This window comes from Cibotium barometz, chromosome 8 (assembly GCF_041138505.1).
Source record: "Cibotium barometz isolate CiBa-2024 chromosome 8, ASM4113850v1, whole genome shotgun sequence".
In the NCBI taxonomy this organism is placed as follows: Eukaryota; Viridiplantae; Streptophyta; class Polypodiopsida; order Cyatheales; family Cibotiaceae; genus Cibotium; species Cibotium barometz.
In genome coordinates this window covers 43,221,109-43,242,579 of record NC_141053.1, presented here as the reverse complement: position 1 = coordinate 43,242,579, position 21,471 = coordinate 43,221,109, and the positions used below count along the sequence as shown (strand labels likewise).

The following is a 21,471-nucleotide window of genomic DNA, read 5'->3' as shown; positions in this document are numbered from 1 at the left end:
ATGCGCCTGTATGTAGTGGGGTCCTCCAAAAGCTCACCTGTATCCGTGGAAAGATTTGTGTTCTACTCCAATGGCACTAAAATAGGCTTATAGCCTGTCATACCATACTTGGACAATATGTCCAAGCCATATTGCCTCTGCAATAACAAAATGCCATGAGGTGATCTCACCACCTCTATGCCAAGAAATACCACAGCTCACCCAAATACCTAACCCTGGTAGACTTGCATACACTTGGATCACTGTCAGGTATCCTTAAAACAACCCTCGTTCTCCTTACACTAGGAGTAACCAGATCGGATGCCAAGCTCCTCATCAAGGCTCTATTTAGAGTCGCTAGAGTCACCATCCACATATGAGTGACCTACTGATAGATCAGGCACAAAAGGTTGATCTACCTTTTCCTTCCCTTTGCATGATACATGTGTACCTACATCTGTCCTCAACCTGCCTGACCATGGGCTAATATTGGATCCATTGCTAGAGGACTCTCTAGGTCCACTAAGCACCTGTGATTACTGCTCTACATGTGGTGTAGCATCAACACATCTGCATCTTCTGTTGCCTTCACTCCTGGTGCATACCAGCTACTCATCTCGTCAAAGACAACATCTATGCTTACTCGCATCTCACGAGTGGTAGGGTTATAACATCTATAACATTTTTGCTCCATAGTATAACCAATAAGGATGCATTTCTTCTCCATAGCATAACCAATAAGGATGCATTTCTCTGCCTTTGGATCCAACTTTATTCTCACTTCATCAGGAACATGCACATATGCAATACACCCAAACACTTTCATGTGAGACATATCTGGTCTTATGCCTATAAACTTTGTTCAGGCATCATATCATGAACAATTGCAGTGGGTGTCCTGTTCATAATGTACACAACAGTTGCTACTGCTTTTGCCCAAAAATAATGTGGCATATTCTTTTCAGCCAATCAAGGCATGTGCCACTTCTGCAATGTGCCTATTTTTTCTTTGTGCAACACCATTGTGTTGCGGAGTGTACCTGCATGTAAACCGTCTCTTGATTCCCTACTTCTTCAAGAAATCGTTGAACTCATTGGAGAAATATTCTCCCCACCATCTGATCTTAGGTATTTTATTTGCATGTCTTTTTCTTTCTCAACCAAGGCATTAAATCTCTGAAAGTGAGCAAAAACCTCACTTTTCTCCTTCATGAAGTAAACCCATACTTTCCTAGTGTGGTCATCAATGAATATAACATAATACCTACAACCTACAATTGTTGCAGTCTTGGTCAATCCCCATACATCTGAATGTATGACATCTAATGGTCTTGCATTGACTTTCATGTGGGAAAGCATGTTTGGCCTGCTTACCAAGTTGGCATGCTCCACATACTTTGTGCATATTATCAACCGTAAACTTTGGCAAACCTGCAACAATATTTTGAGCGTGCATAGACTTTGCTATACATTCACATGACCAATGCGCTTGTGCCATATGTCAATATCTGCAATGACACGTGTGCCATGTACAAACATGGCTGTCTTTACTTCAGGCATGTTCACATACAAAGTAAACATCCTACCATTTTTGTTACCCTTTGCAACCAAGCGACATTGATTTTTAAAGTCTCCCACAAAACATCCTTGACGATTAAACCTCACTTGGAGACCTTGCTCAACCATCTGTTCAACAGAAACCAGGTTCTTTGTAATATTTGAAACATGAAGTACATCTGCCAAGTTCATTTTGCCATCCTGCATAAACAACGGCACTTTACCAACATGCGCAATGGGATGCACAATATCATCACCTGTTTCTAAATAACCTAGTTTTTCCATTTTTTGCATGTCTCTAAACTAGTCAACATGACTGGTCATGTGGTTAGAGGCACCAGAATCCACATACCATGTATCTTGAGATCTTCACACATCTCTGATTATGGAACTGAGTATGTGCTGCATCACAAATAACTGCTCACTTCTGTCATCACCTCCCTGTTTACTAGATGATGCATAGTTGCCTTGCTCCACCTTTCACTTGTAATGTCATTCTGCTTTTTATAGGAGTCCTTTGCTATGTGCTTTGGTTTGCCACAATAACAGCACTCTATGCTATTTGCATTCTGATTTCTTTGCCAACCACCTCAGCCTCTTTGGCTCCCCTCGCCTCTAGACTCGCCTCTTCCACCTATGTATGATTGCTCCTGCTTGCGAATCATTGGACTATTGTGGTCCAGAATTCTAATTTCCATGTCGGCCACCACCTTGGCCTTGACCACGACCTCTACCTCCTCTTCTAACTAAAGCAGAGTAAAATGCATGTTTCGATGCATTCTTGCTTTGTGAAGAAGATTCCTCACCTAGTGACTTTTCCTCTATTATCAGCATCATAGGCACCAAGTCCCGAAAGTTGAGAATATTCTCCCTGACTGTAATGGAGGTCTTGAATGGCTTGTACTCTTTGACAAGCCCATTTAAATAGACACTCACCAAATCATCATCTTCCACCGATACATTGATGGACCCAAGGGATTCAACAATGCCTTGGATCTTTAAAGCATACTCATTGATAGACATGTTTTTTTTCCCACGTATGCAGCTCTTGCTTTAGCTGCAATTTCCTTGCCTTTGTGTTAGTCTGGAACATGTACACCAAGTTCTTCCACGCAACTGCTGGAGTGTTGGCATCCTGTATGTGTCCTATCATCATGTTTGTGACACTAATTGAAAGATAATACATGACTTTCCTTGCATCTTGGTTCCAATCCTTGAATGCCCTTATGTCTGCTAGAGTGGCATTCTCTTCAGACAACTCAGGGGACTCCTCATTGTCTCCTTCAAAATAGTCCCAAAATCCTTTACCCACCATAAGGAAATTGGTCATTCTGAACTTCCAAGCATGGAAGTTGTTCTTGTCCAGCTTCTCATTGTGTTGATAATCTGATTGATTCTGTCACAAGATATGTTTTCCTGCAACAATCAAAAATCTGCAATAGATAGTTTCTATATCCAACATGTAATATGATAGTATCTTCTGTGACTACTATAACGGTACTTCAACACAACTTGTAGGTCACCAAATCTGACCAGAGTACATGTACATACACCCAATGTCAACAATACATGTGCATACACTACCTGCACTCCCAACATACATACACTACCTGCACTCCCAAAACACACTAATGCACTGCAATTACCAGATTTTGACTAGAGACAATTCTCAACCAGAACTTCCTGAAACTATCGAAAATGCCTTGCAATGACAGAATGGAGACCAAGACACACCCAAAATGCGATTCTGGCCACAAAATAGTAGTACAAAGTATTGGGTACCACACAAGCACCTCCAAGCCTATGAAGACAGCTCCTCAATCAGAGATGTATAGCTCTCGGAGCTACCGAGGGGTGCTGTACCTAAACCAAGAAGGGACAGAGATGGTAATGCTCTTACCCATGTACCGCTTCCTTCCTTTCTTCTTGTTCTTGCCTCTTGATTGCCTTCTTAGCTTTTACACAAACCGGAGATATGATACCTTAAAGAGAATGTAGGGGAGAGAGAGTGAGCTTGAGTTCCTTACAAGCAAAACACACACACACACACACACACACAAAAGAAAGTGCAAGACACAAGAGAGATGGATGACTGAATTTTCTTCTATCTTCTTCTCTTCTCTACAACCATATAACTAAAAGATAAGAGTACATACATAAAGGAGGGAGAGTACTCTCCTACAATATACAAAGTGGTCGGTCTATAGTGTGAACCCAACTATATGAGCTGACGCTATAATTATGCCATAACTCTAGTACACCAAAGTGGCTATCACATAGCCTATCATCCACTGGCAGCATATCAACAATAATCTCACCAACCATGCTAGTGACATAAGTGTGGAAGCTATCACCCAGGTGGGTCATCAATGTCTGCCATAGCACTAGTTGAGCTCGATATCTTAATAGTGTACCACACAAAGGTAGTCGTCCGAGAACTTGACCCCTCTGAGCAAAAATGTGGGTGTGCTCCCAGCAAGATTAGTGTGATGGATAAGGAAGCGACTCCTAATTAATTTGTGCAAGGTGATGCCTGGTGGCTAAGTATGAGTGATAGTACTAGACATATTGACATTGGGCACTAGAGTGTTTAGCTTGTGGGATAGGTGACAACTGCTGGTAGAAGCAGCTCCCTGGATAGTGGATTTCATTGACTATGGTGGATGTGAGACATGTGGACCCCTCCATGGTCCACATAATATGTGTTGTCTTGTCTGAGAATTAGTGTCGTGGTGCAAGGAGATATGTGATGATGATGATGTTGTGACACTGTGATGATGATGATGTTGTGACACTGTGATGTGTTTACTTAGTGATATGTGATTATGATTATTGTTGGATGTGTGAAACTTATAGAAGTTGTAATGTCATCCATATAGAAAGAAATGTTTGTATATGAGTGCATGTGTGAACTGTGTTAATTGGTGTGCATAAGTTCTTGTGCGTGAGTTAAATGGAAATTTTAGTTATAGGTGTATGAGTTTGCATCAGCTTTATAGACCTAGAGGTTGGGTGGAATGGGAATGGACAAGGCTAGGCTGAGTCTATGGAATTGGGCTAGGCTAAGTCTATCGAATTGGTCCCCAACTAGGCTAGGTAGTACAAAAGGATCAAATGTTGGAAAATGGGTGGCAAGGTGGACCCAAGCTTTCCAAAACGATATCAGATTGTATCTTAGAATGAATTAATTTAGGGAGAGTAAATTATATTAAAAGTTATGAAAAAGATTAGGAAAATCACCTTCATAAATCAAGGAATCATGATATCTTGTTGAGCCTTGAGGAGCCCCTCAATGTGACCTTCTAAGAATTATGAAGAGAAAACAGCTCGTGAAATCATACACATTTCCTCACGTAAGGATTGTTCCAAAAAAACTTTGGGGTGCTGTAAGGATAGCAAAGCATTAGGATATTGTGATATGAGACCCCGAGTGAGTTGCTCTATCCTTAGTGTAGTTTTCATTGCCATATTATTGTAAAGATAGAGGGGTAGGGGTCTCACATTTAAGAGTTAATTGACAACTGAAATGTCCAAACACAAGATCATCACTAAAATGAGCATGAAGATTGTCAAAAATTAACATCCCCATTTCAAACCTACCAAACATTCTCTATCATTGATGAATCCTCACATAGGATGACAATAAACATTAACTTGGAAGCCTTTTTGACCAAAAAGAGGTGTAGGACACACTACAAGCTTGACATAACTTTTCTCATTATATATAAAACTAAAGCAATCCAATAATGGGCCCAATTTTTCTCATTAGAAAACTGAAGCAATAAAATAGTGGGCCTCATAATAGTACATAGCACCCATTTTATTCAATCAATAGAAGAATTCATTTTATTTTTTATTTTTTGGTGGTCAAGCTTATTTTTATTCATTAAAGAGAAATTAATGTCAAGGCTGACTCCAATGCAATAGCCTATTCAAGTCAAGAGCTTACCCAAGCCTTGCCAAATCAAGTGTTGTTTGGTACTTTTTGTAGAGCCACAAATGTAGCTTCTCGTGTGGGTGCGTCTTTTCGACTCCTCACTTCGTTGTTACGTGGAATGCTCCTTCTCTAAGGGGTTAAAGGTAGACCTTACTTTTCCTAGATGGAGGCAATAAGGAGATAGAGTTTCTTGCAAAAAATGTGGATGGAGAAGAAGATAATGAGAGAAAAGTGTAGCCAATTATATGATGGTGATGTGTGGACGTAGGCTAGTAATGGGCTAGCACACTTTTTCCCTCTTTAGGAGGTTTTTTTCCCCGAGCATATGTACGCACTCTTATGAGTGTGTGTTAGTGACCTCATCATGTCACTTCACTTGTACTTCACTTATTATTATCAATCTACTTTGAGTGTTGTGCTTCTATCTCTCTCTCCCCTTGCTTGCTCTTGCAACTGTTTGTGTGTTGCTACATTGGTATCACAAGCAAGTTCTCTTGGTTCTTCTCACCCCCTTATCATCTTCTCCTTGAGTTGCTCTTTTGATTGTCTTAGATTGAGCTATCCTCTCAGGTGGAGATAGTATACCATATAGTGTTTTGTTAACTACGTTAGCATAGTTTTTGGGCATTTTGGAGCATTTTGGTATGATATAAGGTTTTTGCAAGCATCCTGGGGGAGTGTTAGTTTGATCTAAAAGTTCACAGAAAAGGTTGTCATCATCTTTAAAATGACATCTTCAATAGCATCATTAACATTACCGTCGATTTCTCTATTTCTGCTAAGTATCATTTCCATAGTCTACACTATATGATTTTTCATACACTTGAATAGTTTCCATCGTCATCATTGATCTACTGTCACACCCATTTTGTTTGCATTCAATGGGCATTGATAGTACCTACAAATAGTTAGGATATTTGTATTCTGTGTTAGAGATTAGTTATTTACATATATAATGACAGCATGTAGTAATGTATTTGGTATGCTTTCTATACTGAAGATAAGGTTGACGAGACCAACTACACATTGTGGTCCTATATGATGCACCATGTATTGGTTGGCAAGGGCTTTGGAATGTTATTGCCATATTGAGGCATGCCATGTCTCACCAACACAACAACAACATAATACAGATACTTTGGATGGTGATATAAGTTCTACTGTAACTATGGCATCTTTGCCACACCTCCTCCCACAGTGGAAAAAGCCAAGTGAGATGGTAGGGATGCACAGGCACATGCATTAGTGGCACTTTCAGTGAAAAGAAGAATTATTTCTCATATTCACTATTTAAAACTATGAAGCATGCTTAGGCTTGTTGCTACACTTTACCAAGTACATAAACAAGGCACGAGTAGCCTACTTGCATAAGCAGTTAAAGTCTAAACATATGAACGAGGGAGATTTAATGGATGGTTTCCTCACAAGGATTAAAGATCTCAGGGAGTAGTTGGCATATATTGATGAGACCAGACAATTCTTTAGTGTGTGTTGTTCTCATAGCTCTACTGGATTCATCCAGGGGTTTTGCATATACACTTCAGATCAGATGAAGGGTAACCTCGATGACCTTAATTTTGGTTACAACCTTAATTGATTCCTGTATATCATGGCTCAACAAGAAGCAACTGTAAGTAGTGGCCACTATGAGCTGTGACACTGAGTACATTGCAGCTTGTATGAGACGAGAATTGTGGAGTGTGTATGGGTGGATATTATGACACGTGAGTATCCACTAGTGGCCTTTGTTTCACCTCGGTGATTCATCTATATCATGGCTCACCAAAGCCGACAATGGACACTTTGAGTTGTGATGCTAAGTACATGGTAGCTTGTACAATGATTGTGGAGTGTGTATGGCTGAAATGACTTTTGGCAGATCTTTGTGGTGGACAACAGCTTCCCCACCTCCATCTTCACTGATAGCCAGACTGTATTAGCCATTTTGTGAGGAACCCAATATTTCATGCTCGCACAAAGAACATTGAGGTGCATTATCATTATGTCAGGGAGAGGCTCACTGCACGAGATATTAGCCTAGCTTATGTCTCTACACACGACAATGTGGCATATGGCTCTCTCATGAGAGAAGTTTGAAGCTTTTCGCAAAGTGTTGGGCTTATTACCATATGAGGATTTGATCATCCTTCTCATTCAACATATTTGGCATGCAACTCTTTGTTTAGCCCCTTGCATGCATCTACATATAATTTTCTATCATGTGATTTTTCTTCTTTCAATGCTTCTGATTGTTTTTTGTGGCTACATTCTATCAAGTTAATATTGGGCTCTACATTTTGTAACTTATTTTGAGAATTTATCCTTGGTTTCTTTTCTACCTCCAACTGATCTAACAAGCGTTGGACTTTATTGTTGGCATTGTTTGTTACTTCTGTGAGCTATAAGGTGTGTGTGGCCTGTATATTCTTGTATGGGTAATTACAGCTCTCCATGAAGTTCTCTTATAGGCCAAGCTCTTAGTCTTATCTTCTAGCTCCTTTTGGGTAGGTTATTCATTATACTGTAAAGATTACCATAGCTTTCCTAGAAATGTTGTAGCCCACTCTTTAGTTCCTCTTGTTCTTCTTCCTTAGCCTTCTCTCATGCATCCAAATGTTCCTACTACTTCTTGATGATTTCGTAGAGTTTCTTTATTTTGGTAGCTTGATGGTATTGGGGTTACTTTCCATAATAGTAGCTGCCAAAATATTAAGATCTGATTCCATTATCTCAAAAGATACATCATCTATACTTTCATTAGCAAGGTAGTCCTGCAAGGCGATGTATTTGTCTAATAGGTAGTGCTCCAATCCCTGTGTCAACTTTCTTATTACATATTGCTTTTCTTCTATGTACATCGTTTTAGGGAATTGTAGCCATTCTAAGCTATTGGGATTACCCAATATTTTCTAGTCTTGATTAGGAGGTTACACTTCAAAAAACATACAGTTTTAGAGCTGTTAGATGTGTTTTTTATTCCTTTTCAATTCTTCTTTAGCTTTTTTTATGCATTACAACATTCTATTTTCATCTATTAGTAGGGTGAAACCCTGGTTCATTGGTGATTTACATGAAATTAGAGCCCAATTGACTTAGATTTCATCAATTTGATCCAAGTATTAGCGTAATAATTATGATTAAGAGTGGAATCCACTCTAAAAACATGAGCATTTAGCTCCCTTAGGTTGAATTAGAGTGGTATAGTCAATTTTTATTCATGCATAATTTTTCCTGTATTATTGGAATTGGTAGCATAGAAGCATGCTAAACCATAAAAAATAAGTACTTGTATCATAACCATTAATTATAATTAGGCCCATTAATCACACCCCATCAAGTCTAAAAACAAAAAAAATAACAAAAACCAAGCTAAAGCAACTCTCTCAGGTAAGGGACATGAGCCAATAGTCTCACACAAAAAGACATGAGCCTAGACGCGTGATTCGTGAGTCTAGATAAGTCAGTCGAGTGAGCCTGGACATGTAAACAAACTACAAAATTGAGTCTAGATAAGCGAGTCATGAGCTTGAACATATGAACAATCCACAAACATGAATCTAGATATAGGTATATCTAACATTGTATGGAACACTTCGTACGGACATACCTACTTATACCAACTTCAAATTTCAAGGAAAATTATTGTCCTTCATAATATTTGGGAAATTAAAGTATACTTATTACCTAATAACTGCACCAACCCTATCATAGGAATAGTTCTTAGATTTATGTGTCCCAAGTAGGCTTATTTTATACAAGGGAAGTATGTGAGCCAAGTTTTTTGGTCAATCTAGAAAGCTATTGGTCACCATTGGCCTTTCTTAGACAAGAGATCCAATTGATGTGTAGTGATGCATTAAGGGATTTTTATTTTAAGTGAGATAGTAGGAAAATCGTAAGTAGGAGTGAAACATGCTTTATTTTTATCAAACCACATATCCTAGAGGTTATGGAATCAACTTGAGATTGTAACCTTTCCATCTATAATAAAATTTAAAGATTTATTATGACCACAATAATTTTGAATGGATTCATTTAAAAGAAAGTAACTATAAGCATTGGTATAGAATGTTGCCAAAAGACTAGGAAAACAAAATCACTACAACACAATAAGGGTCCAACAATTGGACATGACGACCCCTATCATGTGTTGTAATGATTTGGCAAAGTTTGCCAAATCACTACAACGCAATAAGGATCCAACAATTGGACATGATAACCCCTATTGTGTTGTAGTGATTTGGTAAAGTTTCCAAATCACTACAAAAATGGTGGAAGAATTAGGGAATTTGGTATTATTCAGACCCCATCTTCTCATCACGCTAAGCCATTCTAGCTTTGGATTGATTGTACAGCAAAATCTCTTTGTAGAGGTTACTTTCTCAAGGGTGTCAAAGAAATGACTAACTTTTGATTCGTAGCTCGGATTGACAAGCTATAAAAAGAAAAAGTGCTCAATTTTTCATGCTCTATCCAAATATGAATTCAAACTCAACTTAATAGAAATAAAAATTTGGGAATTCATGTGTGAGAGGTTGAGGGGTCATTGTCTCTTAGAGGAGGTCCCAAAATGTTTTTTTGAGTAAGTACAAATATTTTATACCTTAAAACCTGTTAAACATTACTAGGATCTTGAAAAAAAACCAAGAAACACACATCATCTTAATACTAAAGAATTTTCTTGCATTTTCATATAGTCTCAGTGGAATGATCAATAAGAGACATCAGGCATACGAGGATGCATTTTCATATAGTCTCAGTGTGGAATGATCAATAAGACACATCAGGCATACGAGGATGTAGAAGAAGTTTGAACTATATACTGGAAATGAAGGAAATTCAATCCCTTTTGTCTCATATTCAACTTCATAAAGAAGTAGCCTGTCAACACAACTGATGGATTGGACATAAGATGAGTGGATGAGATCTAGCCACTTGGAAATCTTTCAATCCCTTTTGTGTCTCATATTCAACTTCATAAAGAAGTAGCTTGTCAACAACTGATGGATTGGACATAAGATGAGTGGATGAGTGGATGAGATCTAACCACTTGGAAATCTTTCAAAAAACATTTACGAAGGTTTGAACTTTGTGTTTTGGTTGTAGAAGAAGTTTTCTAAAACCTTATCATTCCAATGGGCCTTCTACATTAGAAGATTGTATTACTCACTATCCATGAAAATTTAGGTGGTTGTTGGGTTGAGGAATCGGGTGAGTAAATTGATCCTTTTACCCATTTATCAACATGCTTTTTCCCTAATGCTCTACCATGTTGCATTACATAAGGGTTGATGATAGAAGCCTCTATTCTCTTATAGAGAGGAGCATTCTTATCATCCAAGTATACATGTATAACTTGCTTCTTAGAATTGTTTCTAATGTTCTACAAACCATAAAACAATATTGAAATTGTAATTAACTCCTTTCTAAAATATGTGTAGTAAAACATTATCATTAATTTTAGACACTTGCATTTCAAATAACATAAAATTAATGTCCTTTAAACATATCCATACCTCCATTAAGCATTGTAGCAACACTTCTTGATGCAACATTTCCTAGCACAGTAGAGGAATTGGGTATAGAAAATCAATGAAGGGAAATATGACTTTTTGGTTCCACTTAATGGCACTAGAAAATCAAATCTCTCTTTATTGTTGTCCATACATAAATAGAAAATCAACCAGAAATAGGAGATCGAGGTGAACACTCAGAGGCTTGCTTGAGAGATTCGGGTGAAAGCTTAAAGGCTTACTTGAGAGATTGAAGATTTGAATGGAGAAAAATTCAAATGGAGGTTGCGCCACAAGAGTGGCTATTGAATAAGGAAAACTGCCCAACAACAACTACCATAACTTTATGAAAATGTACTAGAATAGAAATTAAGCGTGTTTATATACACTCAAAAAGAAACCTTTTCAAAATACTAAGTTTACTTTAAGATATATTTGAGTTTTTTTTTAAACGCCACTTTTTCCAATGTCGGCATCTCTGAATTCCATGTTATACTTGAAGTTACATAGTCACTTATGTCAGAAGTATTCTCCTAATTGTTTTCTTACTTTATAGAGTACTAGCTTTTCATATTTATGAATTTGAAGTTACATGGAATTTAAGCAAACTAGAATAAAATAAGCATTGAATCTCTTTAGAAAATATGAAAAAAGGTGAGTTTAGATTATAAAAGAAGAAAGAGAAACCCAATATAATAATATTATTTTTATACTTTTCCTGGATTTCAAGAAGAGAGACAAAGCCCTTAAAGGACCCATTTGGAGCCCGAATTTCCCCTAATGCTAGAGACCTCTTAGTTGTCAATGCCAATCGCTCCATTATTTTTACCTCTCTGGATCATGGGCATCGGAAGGTTGAATTCACATTAAATAATTGTAATGTATTATTTTACATGCATGATCACCACTTGTATATAAAAGGCATGCCATGGGATATCTTAATTCAAGATATTAGGCAAGTATAATGTTTACACTAGTGTAAGCAGTCTAGGAGGCCTAGGAACTAATTTTTGGCTTTGGCTGTCTAAATGGTGTAGACCCTAAAAACCAAAAAGATAAGGCAACAAACTGTAACCCCAGCCCCTCATTCTCTCTTGTATTCTCCTAAGCAATTGAGTACTCTTCTCCTCTACTCTCCTATCACTTACCTTGCTTGATTTGAGCTCTTGTGTGCTTGTGTACGGACGCTTGTGTGAGTGAGAGATCAAGCTACAAGGAGGGTGGAGCTTTTCTTATGCACTACGCGACAACGTAGAAGTGAATCTATCTTGTTCTCTATCAATGATGCTTCCTATAAGGGTCAAGGAATTCAAGAATTCACAAGGTAAGTGATATACCGCAACTGTATTGTAGGCATCACCATGGAATATTGGTTTCTCGATGCTCCTAATGGTGGTTTAGCAATTCCCCACAACATTGGTAGTGCACCTGTGCCTTTCCTATGGTATAAAGGACACATGTGCACCTGTGCCTTTTCTATGGTATAAAGGACACCTAGGCTCACCTTATTTGTAATGATCTCTTTTATTTGTCATTATGCATGCATAGGGATCTCTATCATTGCATAGAACTTTCTATAATCTCTATGCATGCATAGGGATCTCTATTATTGCTGCATAGAACTTTCTATGATCTCTATGCATGCATAGAGTGCTCTATGCATAAGGTAGAGACCTTATGCAAATTCAGTGAGCTCTATGAATGCATATGGCTCTCTATGCATGGATAGGGCTCTCTATGAGACCTCTACGCATTTGATCCTATGCATTTAGATAAGGGTTCTTACCTTATGCTGTACCTCTCCTTGAGGTCTATGTATAGAGGGATCTATCAAATGCATGAGAGCTCTATGAATTTCCATAAAGTCTCTTACCTTATGCAAATGCACGCATAGAGCTTGAGATTTCAATGAATTTGCATAAGGGCTCTTACCTTTATGCATAGATCTCTATGCATAAGGTAGATTCCTTATGCAAATGAATTAGTCTCTATGTATGCATAGGTCTCTCGATAATCTCTATGTATGCATAGGTCTCTCTATTATCTCTATGCATAAGTAAGCCTTTACATGCATAGAGTGTTCTATGCATGGATAGATCTCTATATGCATGCATGAGGCTCTCTATGAGCTCTATGAATGCATAGAGGGATGTACCAAATGCATAGAGGACTCTCTACCAAATGCACGAGAGCTCTCTCTATACATTTGAATAAGGGATCTTACCTTATGCTGCATGGAGCTGTCTTTGAGATCTACACATAAGGTATAGCCCTTAGGCATTCCCTATGGTCTCTACCAAATGCATGAGAACGCATTTACATAAGGCTTCTTACTTTATGCATTTTCATAAGGCTTCTTACCTTATGCATGGAGCTGTCTTTGACATCTATGTATAAGGTAGAGCCCTTATGCATTCCCTATGGGCTCTACCAAATGCATAATAACTCTATGCATTTGCATAAGGCCTATTACCAATTTTATAAGGCCTCTTACCAAGCGCATGAGAGCTACATGCATAGGATAGTGCTTATACTTAATGTAAGATCTCTTACCAAATACATATTGTATGCGTAGGCTAGTGCCTATACTTAATTTAAGGGCTCTTACCAAATGCATGAGAGTTGCATGCATAGGCTAGTGCTTAATTCATGCATCTTTACAAAAGGGCTTGCATAGAGGCCTCTATGCCTATGTGTTGCCTCTATGCCTTGTTGTAGATGTAGCTCGTTTCTTCTTTTGGAAAATATGAGCTCATAATGATCTAGAACTTTGCGTAATCTTTGTCGTGTGTGAGGCATCAGCTTCCAAAGAAATGGGGTGGAATTCATATCATAAGAAGTTGGTTATATAAGGGCCAATCCGCCTTATATACCCATTGGAAATAGGGTTGCAGGCACACACACACACACACACACACACACACACACATAGTGGAGAAGGTCAAGGGTGCACATAGTGAGATAATAGATAGATATGAATGTGTGCTATACAAAGATGATAAGTATACCCCAAGATGAATGTATACTAGCACGGGGGAAAAACCTCCTAAAGAGGGAAAAAGTGCCTCGATTGGTCCTCACATCATTACCAAAATATAGCTACGAATCCCCCCTAGAGTGATGATGTGAACATGGGGTGAGTTGGCACTGGAAGTACAGAGTTGTGCCAGGCTCATTGGACTATGATAGGGAGACCAGACTAATCCCCAAAGGGAAGAAAGTTTAAAGCTTTGCAAAAAGCTTCAAACTTCTCTCGTGGGAGAGCCTTCATGAACAAATATGCCAAGTTTGGGTGGAAAGGTCTCTCTCATCTTCTTCATTGCCGTTCGAGTAGGGAGTGTGCAAAGCACCCACTATTGTAGCATGTAGTTTCCAGGATCTTGGGGTGGCCGAGCAACCAAAACTTTAGCTCTTGGACAAGTTGGGCCACTGACTCGCCCGCCTTCATGGACAGTTGGTTAAGCTCTTGAGTAATGAGGTCAAAGTAGTTCCCATGCCGAAAGGTAGCCAAGAATTGTAGCCTGAGGGGTGGCCTAATCCGGGAAGTGGTTGACAGGGAATTGACTATACCACCGGTCTACACTTTCTTCCAGCATTGTCGGGAACAAGACCAAGTGTGCATCATCTCGGTTGAGCCCTCTTGAGTCACACATAGTGAGGAACTGCCACTCATGGTCTTTCGCATTTTCAGTGATGGCTTTTGTGTGTGAGAGAGTGAGCACGTGTGTGTGTGTGTGTGTGTGTGTGTGTGTGTGTGTGTGTGTGTGTGTGTGTGTGTGTGTGTGTGTGAGAGAGAGAGAGAGAGAGAGAGAGAGAGAGAGAGCAATTTTAAAATAAATATGTTAAAAATTGCTCCTCACGTCTCGAAGTAACTGAAGATGGAAAGCACCTTGAAATCTTTGCATGTAGTGGCCCATGGGTAGGCCTGAAATTTAAAGGCTTCAATGATTTTCATCCATGTTTTGGGCATCAAGAGAAGTCCAAGGTGAAAATTGGGTTCCAAAAGAAACTTGGTCCCAAATTTTGGTTGTTAAGCTTTGAAGTCTATGTTGATTCTCTAATTTCTAAAAGAAGTCCTATCTCAAAATATAAGTTTCAAAATTTAATGCAATTAATCATCATACTTGACTATATAAATCAAGTTAAAGATAAGACTTAAATACTAGAGCCTAGACACTAGAGGTAGGAAAATAATATCAAAAGTTTTAACTACTTAATTTTAGCTAACAACTAGTAACTATGTAGTACTCAATATTATCACTTTGAAAAATATATTATAACAAGGTAAAAAATAAGACACCAATAAAATAGTATAACTATAGATGGGTTGGCGAATGTTTTTATATATGAACCTAAAACTTTACAAACTTGGGCGAATCTTTGAAATTTTCTATCTTATATGGTAGTATGTAGTGTACTTTTAGCGAATTTGTCTCCAGAAACCACTAAAAACTAAAAAAATTTGGGTAATTTTTCCTAAAAAAGTTTATGGTAAAATAGCCCAACAATATCAAAGACCCCTCTAAAATAGCCCAACAATATCAAAGACCCCTCTAAAATAGCCCTTGGGCTAAAAATGGCCCATAATTTTTTCCTTGATTATTAAGTAATATTTCAAAATTCATAATGGATAATATCTTCTTCTAGTCATGTGGTTTGGAGTCTCTCCTCTACCATTCATACATTCCCCTTTTTTTTGTTTTTGCAAGCCCCTTCCTTTGTGCCTCTTCATCATTTTTCAAGCTTCCTTGGATAACCCTCTCTCCTATTGATCTACACGTTGCTATCTTATGAGAGCTTTCCCAAATTTTAGAGCTGAAATTACTCCATTGTGACACGTGAGGTTCCAAAGCTCCTAAGAGTTGGCCACTACAGGACTTGCCCAAAATTCGATACTATATAGTGCATAGTACAAGGCTCAAGTTGGACTCAGTTCATTGAAAATGACAACATTATGAGGCTTGGATAGCCATGAAAGTTCACATGCCTCAATTCATTGCCACAAAATACAAGACTAACTAAGTGATGTGGAGATTGGGAGTCCAACTATTGCTTGGAATGATCTCCCAAGGTTTGTAACCTCAAGGGAGTGTCAAATACGTTAAGGTGGAAAAGGGTTTTCTCCCTAAGCTTAGGATGATGTGGATAAGCTAAAAACAAAAAAAAATGAAAAATAATAGTCAACATCAAGAGTATGTTACAACTACAAAATAATAATCAACATCAAGAGTATGTTACAACTACAAAATAGTGACTTATTAAAGATTTCCAATGTAAAAAAAATCATGTTCATTTTTGGATGATTGGAAAAAATATTTTAGTATATTGTTTTCTTTCTTTTTGACCAATAATAAGTATATATATATATATCAACTAGAGAAAACCAAATACACCAGTAAAAGGGCACCCTTAGGCCAACTCAAAAAGCAAGTTTTCTTCTATGAAGTCCAAGCCCTCATAGAAAACATATGGAAAACATGATGACATGGTTCCTGCTGCTCATTAATGGCTGCTGCGGAGAGCTATAATGCACGATTTTCATCTTTGAAGAAACCCTAAATTCCCATTTCTGATTCCCTAAATGTGAAGAGAATGGTGCGAGCTAAACACTATTGCATGGTTGGTTTTTTCTAACGAGTGTGGCTGGTTCTTCTGGGTTAAGCTTTAAAAGCGCTGTTGCGTGCTTAAGAGACTTTTGATTCGAATTTATTTATCAAAGTGCTTCTAATGAAGTGATTTCCAATTTTGTTATATATTGGCATTACACCTAACAAACTCTTCGAGTTGTTGATAAATTTTTGGGTCATCTTTTGATGCATTACCTTTAATATGCTCCTACTTTTCTTTAATTGTTGATGATAGATTCCTTGATACATGATCTTTAATATGGTACTACTTTTCTTAGTTGCAAGGGTAGATATACGACTAAGATTTATGCTATAATATTGAAGAAGTTCATGGTTATCAATATAGAAAGAGAAGAGAATGTTTCATTAATATTGTTTATTGCAAATACAAATTCAAAGGAACTAAGCACCTTAGCGTAAAAGCAATTTCAGAAGTTCTAAATTATGTATGTTAAACCTTAAGCAAGGGTTTGTTTATGTATCAAGATTCACTAAGGGAGTAAGCACCAATTTTCTCATTGGGAAGAATTGAGTGTTTCTTATATAGCTTAGGCTTTGGTTAAATAGATTGTTTTAAATAAATGCTAACCCCCAAATCGTATGACTAATGCCTACCTTTTCAATTGGCAAAGCTGAAATTATTAATTTCTGTAATAGAAGTCTCGGAAGGGTCTCACTGGCTACCTCAGCATGGAGGTCTGGGAAATGTCTAGCTGCCTACCTCGACATGATGAGACGAAGCTTCAGTAAAGAGACCCCCAAACATCTCTAATCCTCGTACTTTAGTTAGATAAATGTTAACCCCTCCAAAATTAAGACTAATATTTGCCTTCTCAATTAATTAATTTCTAGATTATGTAGGTTGAACATACTTCACATCCAAATCCAAAATTATGTAGATTATGTAGGTTGAACATACTTCACATCCAAAATACCAAAAACTTTTAAATAGCCCAAGAAATGTTGCCTTGTTTGGAAATATCACCACCACACTACACCACCTCGAAACTATTGTCAATCAGGCACCCAAACGTTCTTTGAAGTAATTAATTAGTGTGTTTTGCGTGAAATATGTGAAAATGCATGATGTTTCTTGAAGGTGGAGACACCTTCATGCATGTGTCAACACGTGTCCAATGCACACAGGCGGCTTTGAGAAGACTCCTCCTTTTTCGGGTGGAGACGTCTTCATGCATGCATCGACATGTGTCCAACTCTCATGCATGCACACAAGCGGCTTTAAGAAGACTCTTCCTTTTTCAGGCAACACTCATCTAGACTACTCCGCTTCTTGGAAATGTTGTGCTTCTACACCGGTTTTGCTCTTCTCATTTTCGTCGATCGTCTTCTTGCAGTTGTCCATTCTTCTAGAGACGTCGCTGGTGATTTCGGATGGCAGCTTCTACATCGTTCTGTGAGACTAGCATCTGTGCATGTCGTGACTGACTTCTGTGCATGCTTGCCGAATGACCAGACTTGTTCTGGAGTACCTCTGTGCGATCTTCTTCTGTAGGTGCACGTCTTTATGGATGTTTCCTTCTTCTCGACATTTCTCCATGCTCGTGCTTCTCATCCCACTGCTGTCATTTGTTTGGTTCTTCAACATTCGTATCCTTCCTTCCTATCGTGGGTTCCACATCATTCTACATATTCTTTTTTAATTGGGTTTTCTTTATCTTGTCCATATTGTCATCTGTCTTTCTTTTTGTGAACTGCATGTTTAACGACCCTCTATTGCTTGTTCGGTCACTCCCGCCGCTCCTTCTCATGCCTCCTAGAAGGAAAGGACTTCATGACATTACCAATGTCATGAAAGTTGATCGTCGTCCTTCTTCTTCCTCTTTGCTTTATCTTGAGAGAGAACCTTCCACATCGACCATACTAAGGACTATAGTTAATCGATTGTCCTCTTGAGTCGTGACACCTCTGGAAGGGTCGTCCACTGTTTGCATCCTTCATGCGGTGAAACAAAAAGCCCGCTCCTCTGGTGTGTTTCTTTTTCTACCAACCTCTTTTATTTATGCTCCTTGCTATAGAGTTTTTTATAAATACTTTGAGATCATGTTTTTGCTTATACTGTTCTTGATGCGTAAGGTCATCAAAACCCAACAACAAAGATAAACTTCCAGCATCGTGCCCATCTGTGCAACCTCTGACAAATGATAAACATCCCGACTCAGAGCCATCTCTCCAAAAGATACATCATTTTCCAACGAACAAGAAAACCAAACTATTTGAAGTCTCGGTGACTGTTGCCATTGGAAATGCAAACATTAATCTACTATGTTGGAAACCACTGGAAAAGTTTGGTAGAATGGAGTGCTTGAAAGGCTTATTTGCACTGAAGAAAAAATGGCACTCTGAATAAGCATCGACAAGCTCATCAAACGATACATGAGCTCGGACTTCTTTAAACCAAAGGGTGGTTTAGCCATGTCTAGTGGTTTAAGACAAATAAGCATGCACACATTTAAAGGCATGATTGGCTAATTGCATGAAAGACTTGTAGAAGCCACACTTCAAGTTCTTCTTGCATAACATATTGACTAAGGAGACAACAAGAGAGTTTTTGCTAATGCCAGACAGCTTTAACACAACCAATATGTACACAAGATAAAAAGCTCAATTGGTTGTGTTACTCCTGCTTTGCTATCTTTGAAAAGTTAATATCATCAAACTCTTTTGCTAATGCGAGCCAACTTCAACACAACCAATATGCACATAAGATAAAAAGCTCAATTGGTTGTGTTACTCCTGCTTTGCTATTTTTGAAAAGTTAATATCACCAAAGTCCTGCTTTGCTACCTTTAAAAACTCACAAAGCATCCTACAAACTTCAACCTAAATTAGGCATCACCAAAAAGTTTGCCATTCAAACATTTCATTCTGGAGGGTCAACAGCCTTACAGAGCCACAGTGAGATCACCAGGAAGAAAACAGTTTCTACTAGTACCAGAGCCAGTGATGCAAATGCCCCATGAGCCCCAGTTTGCCATTCCTCCTTAACATTTTTAATACGAGGGGAAAGTGCAGGTGGCATACAAGCTTGATGGAAGAAGTGTGATAAGTTGACCACATGGAAACCACTTGTGCAGCTCTCAGCAAGCGTTAGCATGCGTACTATGTATTTTTATCCGCACTTTTAACTGTAATGAAGGTGCAATATCCCACATTGTTCCAAATAGAGAAAAATAAACTTCAAGCAAGCTCGCAAACCACATCCAAAACCTCAAGCCTGAAAAGGTAACTTGCAAGTAGCTGCAACAGTTAGATGAATCTGTTAATGACTTTTGGGGGACACAAAATAGACACGACCTTCAAAGGAGCCAGCATGTCAGCCACTTAAACAAGGCCATTATTCAAAAGAAGAATGTCCATTTCGGCCTTCATAATGCATGTGCATACTGCATCACAGTTTCTGCATTACGATGTCCAGCTTTGCAATGAGATATATATAAGAAATACTACCTCTCTTAGCCCAGTACCTAAGAACAACTGCAAAAGCAGAGAGCTTACCCATACCTATGGATAAATATTTCTTGCTACTTGTCAACTCTCAGCACAGTAAAGGTTGTAGGTACCGTGACTGGAGCTATCCTCAACACGTGTCCACATATTTCAGTTTTTCTTTGCTCGTCTGAGTAGTGCTGAAATTCCTAGCACTGTGAGTGAGCCCATAGAAGCAACCGCTAGGGGCAATGACATCCTCATCAGCTTTGCCCTTTTCTCAACAAGGAAATTAAGCTCCTGGATATCAACCTCTAGTTGGCACGCATTTTTGTCATGCTGAGATGCAATGTCCCTGGCATCTGCAAGTGATGTTCCAAGCTCCGCCATCATAGCCTGGAGCTTCCCTATCTCACTCTTTGCTTCCATAGATGCCTTGGCTGAACCCAAATTCAATGCTCTCATCTCCTCCTTAAGTGCATCCTTGGTTTCCTCGAGCAATACCTTCTCCTCAGCCAATGCCAATATTTCTTTCTCCAATGAGATAATACGCTGCCGATCCTTGGTGGAATCAGTCTCCATCTTTGACATAGAGGACTTATATGAGTCCAGGTGAAGTTCAAGACCCCGACTCTTGGTGTCTGAAGCCTCCAGAAGGCTCTGGAGAGACCTCTTCGCCTCCCTCTCCTGTCTGACAGCTGCAGAGATGCTCTCATGCTCATTTCGAACATGAGAGAGTTCAGTTTCAAGGCTTTTCAGCTGAGACTCTGGTCTGTTCTGCCTTGCAACCCTATCCTCTTTTTGCGCCTCCAAGCTTGCAATCTGCTGCCATGCTTCTTTCAGCTGCATCTGAAACCCTTCCCTTTCGAGGGCTCTGCTAGATAGCTCTGTGTGAAGGGACTCAATAACTTTGTTGGCTTCAAATACCTGACTTTCCAGCAATGCAACAGACTCTCTCAACCGGCCAAGCTCATCCTCTGCAGACTGTTTCTTCCCCTGCAGGTCATTGAGGGCACTCTGGGTTTCATCCTTGGTGATCTGCAGGGCCCTAATCTCGCCGGATAACCATTCTTCTTCATGGCAGAGGAGGGCAGCTTCCCCATTGAGAGTCTCAACATTTTCTTCTGCTGAAGCTAAGGCCCTCTGGGTTTCCTGCAGCTGCTCTGTAACATCCCTGTGTTTGGCTTCGACAACCAAGAGAGCAGCCTGCAGGTCCTCCTTCTGCACAAGAAGGGCCTCTTTTTCTGCTACCAAGGCCTCCTTGTCTATCCCCAAACCTGTAACCTCCTTTTTGCTAGAGGCTAGTTCAAGCTCAAACTTGTGTTTCTCATCTTCTAGCCAGTTCTTCTCCATAGCCAGGGCATCTGCCTTTGCAACATTCTCCTGCACCTCCTCTTCTAAAGCCTTCACT

The 21,471-nt window shown here is 39.0% G+C and overlaps 1 protein-coding gene across 1 annotated transcript in view; it reads right to left on the bottom strand.

Annotated features, from left to right (window-relative positions):
- Positions 1-19,883: 19,883 nt before the first annotated feature.
- The window catches only part of LOC147636298 (uncharacterized), a 2,152-nt gene continuing 564 nt past the window's right edge, over positions 19,884-21,471 (bottom strand). The window contains exon 1 of the mRNA XM_086801748.1: positions 19,884-21,471. This exon is cut by the window's right edge and continues 564 nt beyond it. Within this exon, the coding sequence (XP_086657874.1) occupies positions 20,232-21,471 (1,240 nt within the window). The 3' untranslated portion in view covers positions 19,884-20,231.